Source organism: Pangasianodon hypophthalmus, chromosome 28, assembly GCF_027358585.1.
Source record: "Pangasianodon hypophthalmus isolate fPanHyp1 chromosome 28, fPanHyp1.pri, whole genome shotgun sequence".
Lineage (NCBI taxonomy): Eukaryota > Metazoa > Chordata > Actinopteri > Siluriformes > Pangasiidae > Pangasianodon > Pangasianodon hypophthalmus.
The window spans coordinates 356905-373185 of NC_069737.1; the positions used below are offsets into that span (position 1 = coordinate 356905).

General features: G+C 40.0%; 2 protein-coding genes across 2 annotated transcripts; one reads left to right on the top strand and one right to left on the bottom strand.

Annotated features, from left to right (window-relative positions):
• Positions 1-159: 159 nt before the first annotated feature.
• On the bottom strand, positions 160-4047 carry si:ch211-145b13.6 (erythroblast NAD(P)(+)--arginine ADP-ribosyltransferase). The gene is made up of 4 exons (XM_026910778.3): positions 3887-4047; positions 3548-3628; positions 1379-2094; positions 160-1183 (listed from the first exon to the last, which is right to left on the bottom strand). Exons 1-4 carry the CDS (start codon positions 3887-3889, stop codon positions 1090-1092), a joined length of 894 nt encoding a protein of 297 aa, XP_026766579.3. The 5' UTR covers positions 3890-4047; the 3' UTR covers positions 160-1089.
• Positions 4048-11310: 7263 nt separating this feature from the next.
• On the top strand, positions 11311-16280 carry LOC113524508 (tripartite motif-containing protein 16-like protein). Its single transcript, XM_026910790.3, has 6 exons — positions 11311-11909; positions 12511-12606; positions 12773-13006; positions 13134-13290; positions 13379-13438; positions 15194-16280. Exons 1-6 carry the CDS (start codon positions 11331-11333, stop codon positions 15832-15834), a joined length of 1767 nt encoding a protein of 588 aa, XP_026766591.2. The 5' UTR covers positions 11311-11330; the 3' UTR covers positions 15835-16280.
• The last annotated feature ends 1 nt before the right edge of the window (position 16281 follows it).

Consider the following 16281-nt stretch of genomic DNA (forward strand, 5'->3'; position numbering starts at 1 on the left):
AATAAAGTGTGCTTATTAAGTTATCAGTAGCTATTGTTGTATTGTTGTATTAAGTTATCAGTAGCTATTGTTGTATTGTTGTATTAAGTTATCAGTAGCTATTGTTGTATTGTTGTATTAAGTTATCAGTAGCTGAAAAAATAACAGATGACACACACATGACCGCATTCACTTTATTCCAACACTTTCTCTCACACTGGGTGGATTTAACTGGAACACAAACACAGACAGCGCTCAGTCACTTCAGATGTGTAATTTATCCACAGGAACTAAAATAGACCCACTAATCTAAAGCATAACAACAGTCATACAAGAAAAACACCTAGGGCTTATTACATTAGATCACTTAAGATACATAAGATTACATAAGATCAGGAAAATCCAGATCATACAGAAGATCCAGAAGAAGAATTGTTCTGTATCTCAGGGACTTGATAAAATATTTCACAGCGAATTTAACATTCTCATACAGTATGTGTAATAAACCGACACTGATGGAAAATATGAGGATTTTTTAAATTGTGCTGCTTTCTGAGATGTGTCTCTATGGACAAAAAGCTCAGAGACAAAAATAAATCAGTTCAGATATGTGGTACAAAGTTTTAACATTCTTTAAACTCAGATAACTCTTGACCAGTTACTTCCCTCTTTCCTTCTTCTCTCTCATACTTCCTGTCTACTTACGTCAAAGAAACAAGTAATAATGAAGTCATATTAAACTCATCAGGGTAACAGTGTTTGACAAATCTGTGACACCCCAGCATTGAGGCCTACAGAAATTAGTCACTTCTTTTCTAAATTTCTATCTCAATTACAATATACAGTAGAATTATTCCATGTATGTGTTCCTGCTCTAACATCTGAACCAGTTAATCTGAGGACTGCTGTGTTCACAACAAAACATGAGGTCACTATAATTTTACACTTATAATATAATCTGATTTTTGTTTGTCTGTCATTACCCGAGACTGCTCCCTGTACTTCTTATCATGGATGAAATTAAAAGGGGAACTGAAATGTGCAATGAGAAAAAAATCTAACAATAAAAATTCTAATAAATTCATATAAACATATAGATGAACACGTGAGTCACGCCATCGCTGTAAACTGAGGCAACAAGGATGCCGTCAGTGCCAGAAGTGTAAAAGTCAGAGAGATGGAGGAGTCAACATCCGCGGCGTTCCTTAAGAGAAACAGGAAACAGAGAGAAAGAGACATTAGAGAAAAAATCCATTCCGCTGATTTCAACCTTAGTGTTTTGTGTTTAACGTCTGCACAGGATTCAGAAGTCTAGAAGCAAAGTGGAAATCTCATCAAAAAAACAAAAAATACACAATCTTATATAAGTACTTGAATTTACTACGGTTTGTCGTCTTACCTGTGGAAGAAAGAGCAGTCATGATTGTGGAGGAAGTGTGAGTGTGTTAAAGTGATTTGTTTATATGTGGCATCATCTATGGTAAGGTCTCCAATGTTCTGCACTGTGAAGACCTCAGCTGGAGAAATAATACACTGGAGTTCCTCAGCTTTACACGTGTACTTTTCAACATTAACCACAGAACAGGAAGTGATGTTAAACAAGGTGCCACTACTGAAGTCCAAAACTTCAGTCTCAGAGCTCAGAGAGGTTTCGGCTCTGAGAAACTTTCCGAATCTGACTTCGGTTCCTGTATCTGCTGTGTACATGTTATGGGTGGCGTAGAACACGGTCTTACAGGTTTTTGTACGGCTCAGCAGTTGCAGCGTGTCTGTTAGGAGAAAGTGAAGAGACTTCAAGGGAAATTTGTCTCTGTAGGTCATGTTGTTTCTGCCTTTGCTATAAACCAATTCATTGAAAGTTTTTCTAAATTTACTCTTAGAATTTCCATACACCTGTAGAGCAGCGATGTGATAAGATGTTCCACCAGGAATGGTTTTATTGCAAACTTGACTGTTTTCATCCCACAACTCCTTAAACTTTTCATCAGAGTTGAGTTCCTTCTGCAGCAGGCCGTCTGGTTCAGTAACAGCCTTCAGCATTTTGTCTCGACACTGTGAGAAGTCGTCATCTACTGCATCAGGAGCCATGTCCAACTTCCTCACCTCCGCTTTCACCTGCAGAATACAACAGTAAATATATAACAGTATATAAAAATATAAGAAAAAGAGCAAAAAAATCAGAAGGGACAGACCCATAGACAGACAAACAGGCAACCCAAACCCCTCCCACTGCATTACATCATAACCCAAACCCCTCCCACTGCATTACATCATAACCCAAACCCCTCCCACTGCATTACATCATAACCCAAACCCCTCCCACTGCATTACATCATAACCCAAACCCCTCCCACTGCATTACATCATAACCCAAACCCCTCCCAGTGCATTACATCATAACCCAAACCCCTCCCAGTGCATTACATCATAACCCAAACCCCTCCCACTGCATTACATCATAACCCAAACCCCTCCCAGTGCATTACATCATAACCCAAACCCCTCCCACTGCATTACATCATAACCCAAACCCCTCCCACTGCATTACATCATAACCCAAACCCCTCCCACTGCATTACATCATAACCCAAACCCCTCCCACTGCATTACATCATAACCCAAACCCCTCCCACTGCATTACATCATAACCCAAACCCCTCCCAATTCATTACATCATAACCCAAACCCCTCCCACTGCATTACATCATAACCCAAACCCCTCCCACTGCATTACATCATAACCCAAACCCCTCCCAATTCATTACATCATAACCCAAACCCCTCCCACTGCATTACATCATAACCCAAACCCCTCCCAATTCATTACATCATAACCCAAACCCCTCCCACTGCATTACATCATAACCCAAACCCCTCCCAGTGCATTACATCATAACCCAAACCCCTCCCAATTCATTACATCATAACCCAAACCCCTCCCACTGCATTACATCATAACCCAAACCCCTCCCAATTCATTACATCATCACCCAAACCCCTCCCACTGCATTACATCATAACCCAAACCCCTCCCACTGCATTACATCATAACCCAAACCCCTCCCACTGCATTATAATAACTCATGTGTTACTAGAAAAAAACAGGAAATGCACTGAGTTGATGTGAAATGGAATAGAATTTGATACAGCAGTAAAAGTTGCCAGAATTAGGTCAGCATTTGGACCGATAACTAAACCACATATTTGTTAACCTGCAGGGTGCTGAAGATTCATCCTAATTCACAATAATTCTCTGTAAATTCACAGTAAATTACTGTAATACAACATAAATTCACCATAATTCATCTTAATCTGCTGAAATTCACCGTAATTCATGATCATGTTCAGTAATTCTTTCGAGTCTGTGATATTTTAGTGATATATTTCAATCCAGATTTCTCTAAAACGAGTGTGATGCAGTACAGCACCTGATCCACATAAACCGAGCGCAGGCTGTAGATGAGCACTTGCTTATGAGACTGTTAATTTTGTCGATCTGATCAGAATATTTGTGTGTAAAGTGGTTATAATGCAGAAGGTCTGTAATAAGTGCGTTGTAAGAGCTCACAGTGTGGTGGAGTGCAACGAGGACCATCAGCAGAAACACACTCACTCCCTCACATTCTACTCTCACCGTCCGTCCGCTCGCCTGGACACAGGAAGAGAAAAAAGCACAGTGTAAACACACAGAAATGTCCACTGTACTCTTTTACTTAAAGATGTGAAAATGTGTTTGTACACATGATATCCTGAAACACTGAACAACAAACACTTAATGCTAATGATTTCTATAGCACTTAAATATTAGTTATTAAAAAGTGAAAATTTTACAATAACGCGGTGGACTGAGACGATTCTCACTGAAGATCACAATCAAACGAATCAATAAAATATTTCAGACACTCACCATGTTCAGGCTCTGCAGTTAATGAAGTGAAGACTGCGGTGCTCAGTACGGGGTGTGTGTGTGTGTGTGTGTGTGTGTGTGTGAGTGTGTGCCCACCCTGCAAGGAAAAAGACGTGATGGAAAGCTCCCCCTTTATCAGAACCGGGAGCAGTGTAAATCCTGGCTTCGTCCCAAGTGAGAAAGAAAATAACAGGAAACCTTCACAGTCACGGTTGTGCAGTAACCCCGAGCAGTGAGTGTACTGAGCAGACGAGCTCAAATCAGATGAAAAACTGTTTAAAAGTATGAAAAGGACAAATCTCTTTGTCACAATTATGCAGAAGTATTAAAAATAAATCCCTGAAGTGAGGCTATAGAGTGTAATAAATAAGTAATAAACATTGTGTTATAAATACTGAGAAAATAATGAGGGGAGGTGTGTCTGTGTGTGTGTGTGTGTGTGTGTGTGTGTGTGTGTGTTCAGGATAAGGCGAAGGAAATAATAATCCCTGAAGTTACTCCAAGCATTTAGAGTGCTCCAAGTCGTACTATTGGTTGGTTTTTATTAAACCTATTACACTTCTCAGCTGTGTGTGTGTGTGTGTGCGTGTGTGTGTGTGTGTGTGTGTGTGAAAATGGATATGGGGACAGGAAAAGACCCTGAGTTGGACACGCAGGTCTCCACATGCCTGTCCTGCAGCAGGGAGGAGTTTTTATTTTGTTTTTTTTACTGACTATTATATCCTGAACCCACATGAACACATTTCCAAAATATTTCCTTTTGTGTGCCATCTTAAGTCTTAATCCCAAATCCCCATCCTGTCTGTGAGTTATTTCCTTTTCTATTAGCGTTTTTTTCCCTCACAACTTTCCAGTCAAATATCCATGAAGACTGCAGAACATTCACACAGGAAAAAAAACTCTTTCCTGTTGGACAATTAAAATTAGACTGAAAATGAAGCCGTGTCCGTGTCCTTCACTGAGAAACGCAAATGTCCTGCTGCCTTCTTAATCCTCTTTCATGGCTGTTCTACAGACGGCTGTTTTAAACGCTGTTCCATATAGAAAGTTAAAATAGAAAGTCATTGAGGAAGTCATTGAGGACATTAAGACGAGTGGGACTGCCGTGCTGGAAATTCAGTGTAGGTCCTGTGTGTTGTGTTTGTTGTGGCTCTTACGCGACTCTCCTGCTTCTGCTTTTCAGATGTTATTTTATCTTCTTATGCCATCATCCATCTTCTACCGCTCTGCATTCTCTCTGAATTCTCTGCGAATCTCAGAAATTCACATCGTAAAAACTATTAATCCATTAATGTAAGTGTCATTTTGTCCTCTATAATGATTTTATAACTGTTTACACACTCACAGTCCTTATTATTAGGGGGCCAAGCACCGAATATGCATGTTTTCTTCTTCTTCTTCTTCTTCTTCTTCTTCTTCTTCTGGCTCGGGTGTCTGTGGCAGTCCATAGAACCGTCCGGTAAAAAGTTGTGCAGTTTGGCAAACTGATTGCAGAGGGTCTAAGGAACATTCTGACCAACTTTGGGCTGAGTGCAGCCAACGCTGTAGCGCCACCATCGGGTCAAATTTGGAAGTGAGGCTGTATCTCAGCAACGACTTGGTGCACTGAAACAAAACTTGGTAGGCAACTTCAGGACAATGCAACAAATTTAGTGACAGCGCCACCTACCGGTCAAAAGTTACAATAACATGCTCAAACACGCTTATGTCTAACTGCCATTTTTGCTACTCCTTCTCCAAATTTTATCCGATCTTCACCACATTCAGCTCACATTATCTTGAGATTTGTCTGAACAAAACGCTGGCTAATGCAAAAAAACAGGATGTGAGGGCGTATCTCACAATCTCGTATCTCAGAAATGCGTCGACGTATCATCACAAAACTTGAAAAGTATCTTCAGGACCATGCCCTGAATGTACCCAAGATGTTTTGTTACTGTGCCTCCTTGTGGTCAAGAACTGTAACAACTTTCATTGTTTCCTTATATCATTTGAAGAGTTAGTGATAAATTCACAGTTCATTTTTCCTATAATTCCCTCAAGTTTGCAGAAGTGAACCCACACCACACCTGAAATTCAAGTGTACTTCCTGTCGACCATCTTGGATTTTGTTAAAAACTGTTTTTTCACAACAACTTTGTGCACTGACACAAAACATGGTAGGCATCAGACCATGACCTGAGGCTCTGCTTGGCCCCTGAAAATGCTGCTTGCATTTATTTATTTTATTTTTTTTCCACTAAAAGTGTCTGGGTGTCAGAGACTGTAAGTTGTAGAGACACCAAACTTGGTGCGATGGTCAAGCCCGTTGACACACATATGTCGGACACTAGGTGGCGCTATAATAAGCACTTTTGTTTCATAACTCTGGAACCATAAAAGCTAGAATCAAAATTCTTTTTTCCTCTGAATACCGGAGTCACGCCCTACCGAATGTCTATTCATTTCTGTCATGAACATTTTTCTGCCATTTTGAATTTTTTTTAAAGTCTACTTTTTCAAATTCCTCTTAGGCCGTTTGTCCAATTTGCACAAAACTTGGCACGCAAGACCATCATGACAAAAAGTTATCAAAAGACGTTTGATTTGTTAAAGCTTTACAAAGATATCAGAGAATTAATTGGTCAGGCGACTCCCATTTTTTACCAATTGACCTATATCTGCCAAACGCAATGTCTAAACTTAACAAAGCTTGATTCACGTAGACAACAGCTTATTCTGAGGATCCACACCAAGTTTCGTCAATGTCTGCCCATAGGGGGCGCTACAACTGCAAGGTCACTGGAACTCCACAACCGCAAGGTCACTGGAACTCCACAACCGCAAAATGGATATCTTTGTACAGTGTACGAAAAACAAATATTTGTACCGAATTTTGTGAAAATTGGCCACAAGCTATAATAAGCAACTTTATAATAAGCAATAATAAGCAACTTTAATAAAAATAATTAAAATCATCAGTCCCAGTAAACACAAAGAGCATGTGAGTGGAGTACACATCGTTTAATTAACAATCACAAACAGGAAAGACAGAAGCTGCAGCGTTGATGACAGAGCAGACACGTGCACGCGGAGAGCAGTAAGGAGCATTCTGATTACTGACCTGCTGGACATGAGGCTCGAGGAGAACATAAAAGTAAGGATGTAATTAAACTATAAACTATACATTTACATACGTTGGTGGGTGTCATTTTAAAACACAAAGGTGCTACAACACCAGCAGGTCTGTGGTGGGATTTGGTGGCTTTGTGGTAAAAGCCTCCCCTCTGGACTCGATAGCTCCTGGTTTGAATCCAGCACGTGTCTGTATCTGGTGTGATGAGCAGAAGGTTGAGTTAAAATTATAGGCTTTTGTGATGTAAAAAATTAAACAAAGATGGTGTGTGACGGTGCTACTTCGAATCTTGGCCATTTATGTAGTTATATGAAGGTGAAAAGGTTTATATAAGAGGAGGTTTGCATGAGATCCTGTGGCTCATGTGGATGAGCGTCGCCTCTGGGTTGAGAGGTTGCTGGTTCAAACCCCAGCCAGGACTCCAGGATGTGAATGCAGTCGGTTCGGGAATCAATGGCAGGAAGAGTGATGTGGAAGGTGCAGGATGGCCTGAGGGTGTGTACTGGTGAGAGGGGGGGTAATATCCGGGCAGCTGCCCCCCCTGAGTCAGGGCTGGAGGGAAAAGGGGTTATGGCGCTCGGTGAGTGAGTGTCGACTTAGTTTTGCATAATATAGGACATTCTGCAAAAAAAAAAAAAACACCTAAGTCAACACTCACCTGTAAGGCATCAACACTGCTTTCCTCTCTAGACCTGATCCTGTAAGTGCCCAGGTTCCACCCCTCAACCAGCACACACCCTCTGCACCCCTCACACACCCATCAATTCCTGGACCATCTACATGCACGTCCTGGCTGGGGTTTGAACCAGCAACCTCTCAACCCAGAGGCGACGCTCATCCACATGAGCCACAGGATCTCACACAAACCTCCTCTTATATAAACCTTTTCACCTTCATATAAGTCACCTTCAGAGAGCCAAATAAACTGCACAGACTTGTAGACGACACAAAAAAACACCCTTTTAACTCCACCTTCTACATTTCTCCACTCAACAAAACAAACACAAGAACAAGCTGGAGTTGAACTAGAGATCTTCCAGTCCAGAGACAAGCATTTTACCACAAAGCCACCAAACCTCAACACAGACACCCTGCTGTCATAGCGCCTTTGTGTTTTAAAATGACACGCACAAAAAACCCACAAAACATCCATATATCCACTTCATCCATATATCCACTGTATATATAACATACTGTATATACGGTATATATCGTCTCCATCAGTGAACAGTTGATAACTTCAACAAAATAATTCATGCGTAAACTGTGATGAATTTCCTGGTTACACAACTGCACTATTTGTCCATGTAGCACACAGTTATATAAGGAATGATTTATATTCGCACTATCGGGTGTCACCCAGATGAGGATGGTTCCCTTTAGAGTCTGGTTCCTCTCAAGGTTTCTTCCTCATATCGTCTCAGGGAGTTTTTTCTCACCACCGTCACCTCTGGCTTCCTCATTAGGGATAAATTTATACATTTAAAATTCATATCCTGAGTTTCTATATTTCTGTAAAGCTGCTTTGTGACAAGGACCATAGGTAAAACTGCTATACAAATAAGACTAAATTAAAGAAAGCCACCAACCAGATACTACACCTGTTCCAGGACAGCTCCTCACACCATACTCGACTTTCTGTACCACTCACACCATCACTGATCCCTGAACCATCTACATTCACATCCTGGAGTCCTGGCTGGGGTTCAAACCAGCAACCTCTCAACCCAGAGGTGATGCTCATCCACATGAGCCACAGGATCTCACACAAGCCCGGTGTTTTATACACCTTTTCTCCTTCATATAACTAAATAACCTGCAAAGACTTGAAGACAACACAAAATGCCCTTTTAATGCCACTGACTACATTTCTCCACACAACAAGACAAACACAAGGACAAGCAGGATTCAAACTAGCGACAGCTAACACCAGAGGCAGAGCATTTTACCACAAAGCCACCAAATCGCACCGCAGATACACTGCCGTTATAGCGGCTTTGTGTTTTAAAATGACACACGCAAAAAAACCCACAAAACATTTTTGTCTCTTGCTTCATCCATATATCCACTGTGTGTGTATACATACATATAAAAAAAAACATAAAAATTTATATTTAAAATTATATATTGAGTTTATATATTTCTGTAAAGAGCTTTGGGACAATGTCCATAGGTAAAAGCGCTATACAAATAAAATTGAATTGAATTGAATATAAATATGTACAATGTTTGTTTTATATTTTCTGTAAAAGTCTTATGTGAGTATTATGTGTATTATCTAAATAAGGCCTAAAAACAAAGATGCTACAGAAGAAAGATGCTAAAAATAAAGACAAAATACTTAGAAAATTAAGTTTTGAGTTTTGTTTCATATTTATTTTCAGAATTTAACTGAATAATATTTTTAAATTAAGCATTATTTGTAAGTTGGTAGCTACAGGATTACAGTAATTGTAAAATGGCAGCTACAAGATCAGCCTTATAAACTTTTCAGATTGACTGCAGCAAAGAGAAACATATTTTAATTTTCAGAAATATTATAACTGTATGTTATTATCAGGTATCAAACAACTTCTGTATCAGAGAGAATGTCCAGGTAAAGCCGGGGTTATTTAATGACACTGGTGTGCAGGAGAGAATGTCAGAGATCTCAGCAGTAAAGATGGACAGAACCGTGTTCTACTCGCTCGTCGTGTTTCTGCTGATGCTGGTGCCGAGCCGTCTGCAGGAAGCGGAACCTCGTGGAACACGTCAGGATCCGTGCTGGAGAATATGCTCTGGATGTACTACACTAAACTGAGGTAATGAAGCATGTCCATATTGAGTATTTTACTTTAACATGTGATTTGAAGCCCCACTGCTGAGTAACAGGAAAGAAATTGTGAGTCTGAAGAAGGAGAATAGAATATAAACTATTTAACACAAACATTTTCAGTAAGTCCTAAAACAGTTTAAAATCTTTACATTTTCTTCTCCTTCTTCCCCCCGAACTGGAGAGCGAACTGGAGAGTGTGAAGAAACGAAACATCTGATAACACACTCATACAAACAACAGATCAACATTTAGCCCTGATGCTAATTACTGAAAATTTACAGAAGAGCTTTAAATAAGAACTAACGCAGTGATCACCTCTTACAGCATGGAATTAACACAGAACATAAACACTTACAGCACTCAATAACCTGATGCTTAGCACCCAGCTGTTATCATGTTTAATTATGTTTGTCTGATTCCCACAAAATTAGCTTTGCACCATCTCGAGATGCTCCAGACAAAGAATTATCGAAAGAGTTTTGATTGATTTAATCACTGTGGAGAAACAGGCCCATGTATTTGTGGGTGTGGCAAATAATAACTAATTAGCTTATATCTTGTGAACGCAATGTCCAAACTTCATGAATCTCGGTTCACATGCACAACAGGACAGTCTGATCTAACAGACCAAATTTCACGAATTTCTGATGTTCGGGGGCCAAACAGCAAATTCTAAATGATCAGCCATTTATCTCAGTGTGAGGGACAGATGTCGGCTGTAATACTAAAGTTGCCCACAAGAGGGAGCCACAGGATAATAAACCTTTTTAAGTTTAATCTTTTTCCATCAGTTTCCGTCAATTTGAAAGGCTGAATAATTCAACATGTAATAAAATATAAAGATGCATCTCCTGACTTTTATAAAATTAGTTTACAAACAAATGTATGAAATGCTCAAAGATGATTAAATGTTATCTTAATTTTTATATTAATTATTAATCTGCTGATTCTTCTTCTTCTTCTGCCAATTTCTTAATCCATTTCACATATTCATCAAAAAGTACAGAGTAAAAACAGTGATATATTTCCAACACAGACATTAATATAATGATTCTGATTTTTAACAATAAAAAATAAACATATCCTTTTAAACCTATTCACTGTAATCTATTCTATTTACCAAGTTTTTCCCAACAAGTAATTTCATGCTTCACTTCTTCAGTCCTACAGATGACGTGTGTCTCAGAGAGAATGGCCAAGGACATGTTCGACCAGTTCAGTGTGTTAAAGAGCTACACCTCTGATATAACAGTACACACTGGGTTCAGAAGATGAAGAGAAAATAAACTGAAAATCTCCAAAAGAAAGAAATCAAGCTCTTTCAGTAACAAACTGTTTTTTTTTTACTTCACATTCCTGTAAACACAGCATGGTTTATTAGTCACAGTGTACAGAGCAAGGAGTAAGGTTGTGTGTGTTATGTGTCACACCTTGTCTTCTAGCCAACATTTCCTTCTAGAGAAACGAAAGTAAAACCTCAGATCTGCACAGTCACTCTGAGCGAGGCTGGTGAAATGGCTGAGGCTAGAGTCTCTGTGAATTTGGATGAGTTCTCCTGTCCTATCTGCTTAGATCTGTTGAAAGATCCTGTCTCTCTTCCCTGTGGACACAGTTTCTGTATGTCCTGCATCAACACACAGTGGGATGGAGCGGTTCGCAGCAGAGTTTACAGCTGCCCCATGTGTAAACAGCGTTTCAGCTCACGACCAGTCTTGGGCAGGAACATCATGTTGGCTGAAATGGTGGAAAAGCTGAAGAAGACACGTGTTCCTGAAAGAACCCTCGCTGGACCTGAAGATGTGGAGTGTGACGTCTGTGTTGGGAAAAAACATAAAGCTGTGTATTCCTGTCTGGTGTGTTTAGCTTCATACTGCGAAGTTCACTTCAATCTTCACAAAGAGCTGAACCCGGGCAACACACACAAAGTGACTAAAACCAGGTACAAGCTCAAAGACAGGATCTGCAGCTGGCATAACAAGCTTCAAGATGTTTTATGCTTCACTGAGGAGACACTTGTGTGCAGGGAGTGTCTTCTGTGTAGGTGTACAAGCCATAACACCACAACATGCACAAATCATCGATATCGACAACAGGTGAGAATCTTTTTTTGTTCTTGTTTTTTCATTTCAGATGCTGTGTGTGTGTATGTGTGTGTGTGTATGTGTGTGTGTGTGTGTGTGTGTGTGTACATGTAGACAAGCGGCAAAATATTACTATGTTAAATTCTCAAAGTAAATTAAGAGAAGGAAGTGAAAAATGTTCACAGATTACACTGGAAAACTCAGAGATTCCTGATACAGTTGTGATCATAAGTTGACACAAGCCTTGCAGAATCTGCAAAATGTTCATAATTAAGAAAAAAAAATAAGAAGAAGGATCATAAAATTGCATGTTGTTATTTATTTATACGGCCCTGAATAAGTGATTTCACACAGCAGATGTTTTTAATAAGTGGACTAATCTGAATGGTCTAGTCTAATCCGTTGATGAAGCAGTGTAGTGTGTGTGGTAGTGTGTGTGGTAGTGTGTGTGGTAGTGTGTGTGGTAGTGTGTGTGGTAGTGTGTGTGCTGAACTGCACCCTGGCAGTAGAGAACTAGACAGATCGAACATCTAACACTAAGATAAGATTACATTGTGGAGTTTATTCATCTTCCTACAGGAACAGATAAAATAATTCTGTATGTTTTCTACAGCAAGAGATTGGAAAAATCCGGACACAGGTTCTCCAGAGAACTCGAGCAGCAGAGAACAGCGTGAGAGATTTAAAGAAAGCAATACAGTCAATCAAGGTCATTACTGAAAAATAAACACAGTGTACACTACAACCTAGATAAACACATTAATGTTAAAAGTCTAGAGATCTAAAAACCTGGAGTTCTTTGTAGTAAAGGTTTATTATTCTATACTTATAACATCTAAATCAAACATCTGCATCAAATCTTGGTTTTATAATAGTCCTCTGCAAAGAAAACACTGGACCAAAGTGAGAAGATCTTTCAGGAATTGATCAGCTCAGCTGAAAGGACACGCTCAGAGATTAGAGGAATAATCAAAGCTACAGAAGAAGCTGAAGTGCAGCGAGCACAGGAAATTCTGAAGCGAATGGAACAGGAAGTGACTAAGCTGAAGAAGAGCGCTGATGAACTGGTTCAGCTTCCACAGTTAGACGATGACTTCCTCTTCCTCAGGGTAACGCTGCTGATCATCTCTTCATGTCCTTTTGAGTTTTTAACCCATGACACTGAGGTTTTGTGTAAAAACCACGTTCAAATTAACCACTAATTAAACTTTTACTGTCGTTAAACATCCATCTCAGACCTCCAGGCCCCTGTTTGACTTCTCAACATTTGATGATGTTACACACATTACTGTCGACCTGTCACCTTTGAAAGAAATACAAAACTCTGTGTCTGAGCTGGCCATAAAAGTGAAGAAGTTCTGCATGACCGGATTACACACGACGTCCAGCTCAGGTGAGAACATGACGAGGAAAGATCATTCAGAATATACAGTATTAGTTCTCTTCTTTTAAAGCTTGACTGTATTTGTCTCTTTTTATAGTAAACAGATGCCACATGGTTCAAACTTCTGTTCCGATGTTCAGAGAGGATTTTCTTCAGTGTAAGTTACTTGACGTTAGATTTACAGTTCTTTTCTGGGTATTTTTGGAGTTTCAGGTTACTAATAATGAACTTTTTGAAACTACCCTCCAAGTGGATAAATTTGAGAACTCGGTTGCCACTGTTGTTGATGTGGAAGGGAAATACGAATGCTTCTGAAAATCACTGGCGTCACAGCGTGATCCTGGACGTCGCGTGTGTTTAGCGTGTGTTATGAATGTACTAGGGCTCAGCTGATGATGGCTGCTGATCTGGTTGTTAATTTGTGCTCTGCGATTTCTTATGTGATAATGTGTTGCCAGTTTCATGCAGATTTCAACACAACAAAACAGAATATTTGTGTGTAAAGTGGTTGTAATGCAGAATTCAGTTCAATTCAGTCTTATTTGTATAGCACTTTTAACAATGGACATTGTCACAAAGCAGCTTTACAGAAATAAATGGATTCAAAAAATATATATATTGTAAATGTATAAATTTATCCCTAATGAGTGAGTCAGAGGTGACGGTGGTGAGGAAAAACTCCCTGAGACAATATGAGGAAGAAACCTTGAGAGGAACTAGACTCTAAAGGGAACCATCCTCATCTGGGTGCAACGGATAGTGCGATTATAAATAAATCCGTTCTATAACTGTGTACTATATGGACAAATAGTGCAGTTGCGTAACCAGGAAATTCATCACAGTTTTCGCAAGAAGTCCGGCTGGTTAAAATCTATCCACTGTCCACTGATGGAGTCCTGAGTACGAAGCTGCTCGTGGCAACTGCAGCCCCAAAGCCACTACAGCAATCGCAGTCCCAAGCCATTACAGTACAGTACAGTACAGTACAGCTCCCCATATGATCCCCAAGCCATCCTCCCCAGCAATCCAAACGGTTTTTCAGGCCGTCCATATGGGGCCCCAGCAGCAGCGAGCGAACTCAACCGATGAGAACTCCAACCAGAACGTCAGCAGAAACACACTCACTCCCTCATAATCCACTTTCACCGTCTGTCTACTCGCCTGGAGGCAGAAGTGAAAATACAGCGTAACACACAGAAAATGTCCACTGAACTGTTTCACTTAAAGATGTCTGTGTACACGTCCGTGATCAGGCCCGGGAGAACACACTGCATTCCAGTGGAACCTTAAGTGTTTGGGTTTTTAGCTTTTAAAACGTTAGCTGGTGTTTTTCTGTTTAGTTTATGACGTACTGTATAAACATACTAGCGTGCTCAAAAAAGTCAATGAATTGTGATGTGCAGCAGGAGAACTTTAACCCTTTCAGCACTGCGGCTCTGATTTTTCTTACGACTTTAAGGTAATAGTTAGGGTTAGGCTTTGGTAGATTTCTAAGTCAGTAAGAATTGCAGAGAAGCGTAAACTCCTCTGTCCTGAAGATGTCGGAAAACTTACAGTTACAGCTTTACCTCTGACTGTTACAAAGCGCTGACACTGGAGACTCCTTCCATCAATGTTACATAAACATCTCCTTACAGAAAACTTCACCTGATCAACGATTACACACGTTTTTAATCGGTTTATGTGGAGCCTCCGCTGTACACGTCCCTGTGAATGAGCTGTTGCTATAGAAACGATAACGTATTAAAACAAGCGCATTAATATAAACCTGCGCTACTGTCAGAGCTGCTGTTATAGAGAATTAATCAACACCTTCATGGTGTAAAAGTTTATAATACAACGTTTCCTTTGGTAATTCTGTGTGTGTGTGTGTGTGTGCGTGTGTGTGTGTGTGTGTGTGTGTGAATTACAGATTTTCGTCAGATGACAGTGGATCCTAGAACAAACCACAGGGACCTGAAACTTTCTGAAGGAAACAGAAAAATAACCTTCGAAGGCACAAATCCGAACAATGACCGAGGGCCTGAGAGATTTAACTACTACGCTCAGGCTCTGTGTAGAGACGCTGTTCAGGAACGCTGTTACTGGGAAGTGGAATGGGGAGGCCAGCAGGTTTACATCGCAGCATCATACAGAGGAGTGGAAAGAACAGGCTGCTGTTCTGATGTGGGCTTTGGACACAATGATAAATCCTGGAGTTTATGTTGTAATTCCTCTCAGTTTGTGTTCTTTCACAACGCCCATAAGACTGTTATTTCAGGTCCGGTGTCCACAAGAATAGGAATTTATCTGGATCACGCAGCCGGGTCTCTGTCCTTCTACAGCATCACAGGCACTATGACACTCCTCCACCGCGTCCGCACCACGTTCACCGAGCCCCTGTACGCAGGATTCTGGGTGTTCAATGACTCCAGTGTGAAACTGTGTGAGAAAAACGAGAAAGTAACGAGAAACCTTCCTCAAACACGTCCTACTGCTGCCAATACAAGATCAGATGGGTTTCAATTTTATTTTAACAGTGATTGCAATTTATATATTAAGTCTTGGTTTTAACAGCACTAGACCCAGAAAAGCTGTTTTCCTTATAAACATTTTTATTCTAGTTTTGTGGGTAAGTTAGGACAATAGATGCTTTCAGGAGTGTAACATAGGAGGAGGTAAATAATTCATTACATATATTTAGTTTGGTAATGTGATTATTTTGTCCCTTGCAAATTAATACCATACTGTATACCCTGCAGTTTTCTGTCTTTCTTTCTTTCTTTCTTTCTTTGCATGTGTTAACTATTGGTGTAAAGACTAATTTAAGCCCTTCTAGTTTTAAATGTCTGGTTTTAACACTATCCTCTCTATACCTTTGAACATATTAAAGACATTTATTTAGTAGTCTTTGGGTTTGAATGGTTCCAGTAATCACTCACTGAGCACGGTGTTAAAGCTGTGTTAAAGGATCGGGATAATTATTAAAGATTATAATTATTAAAGATTGCAGAACCGAAC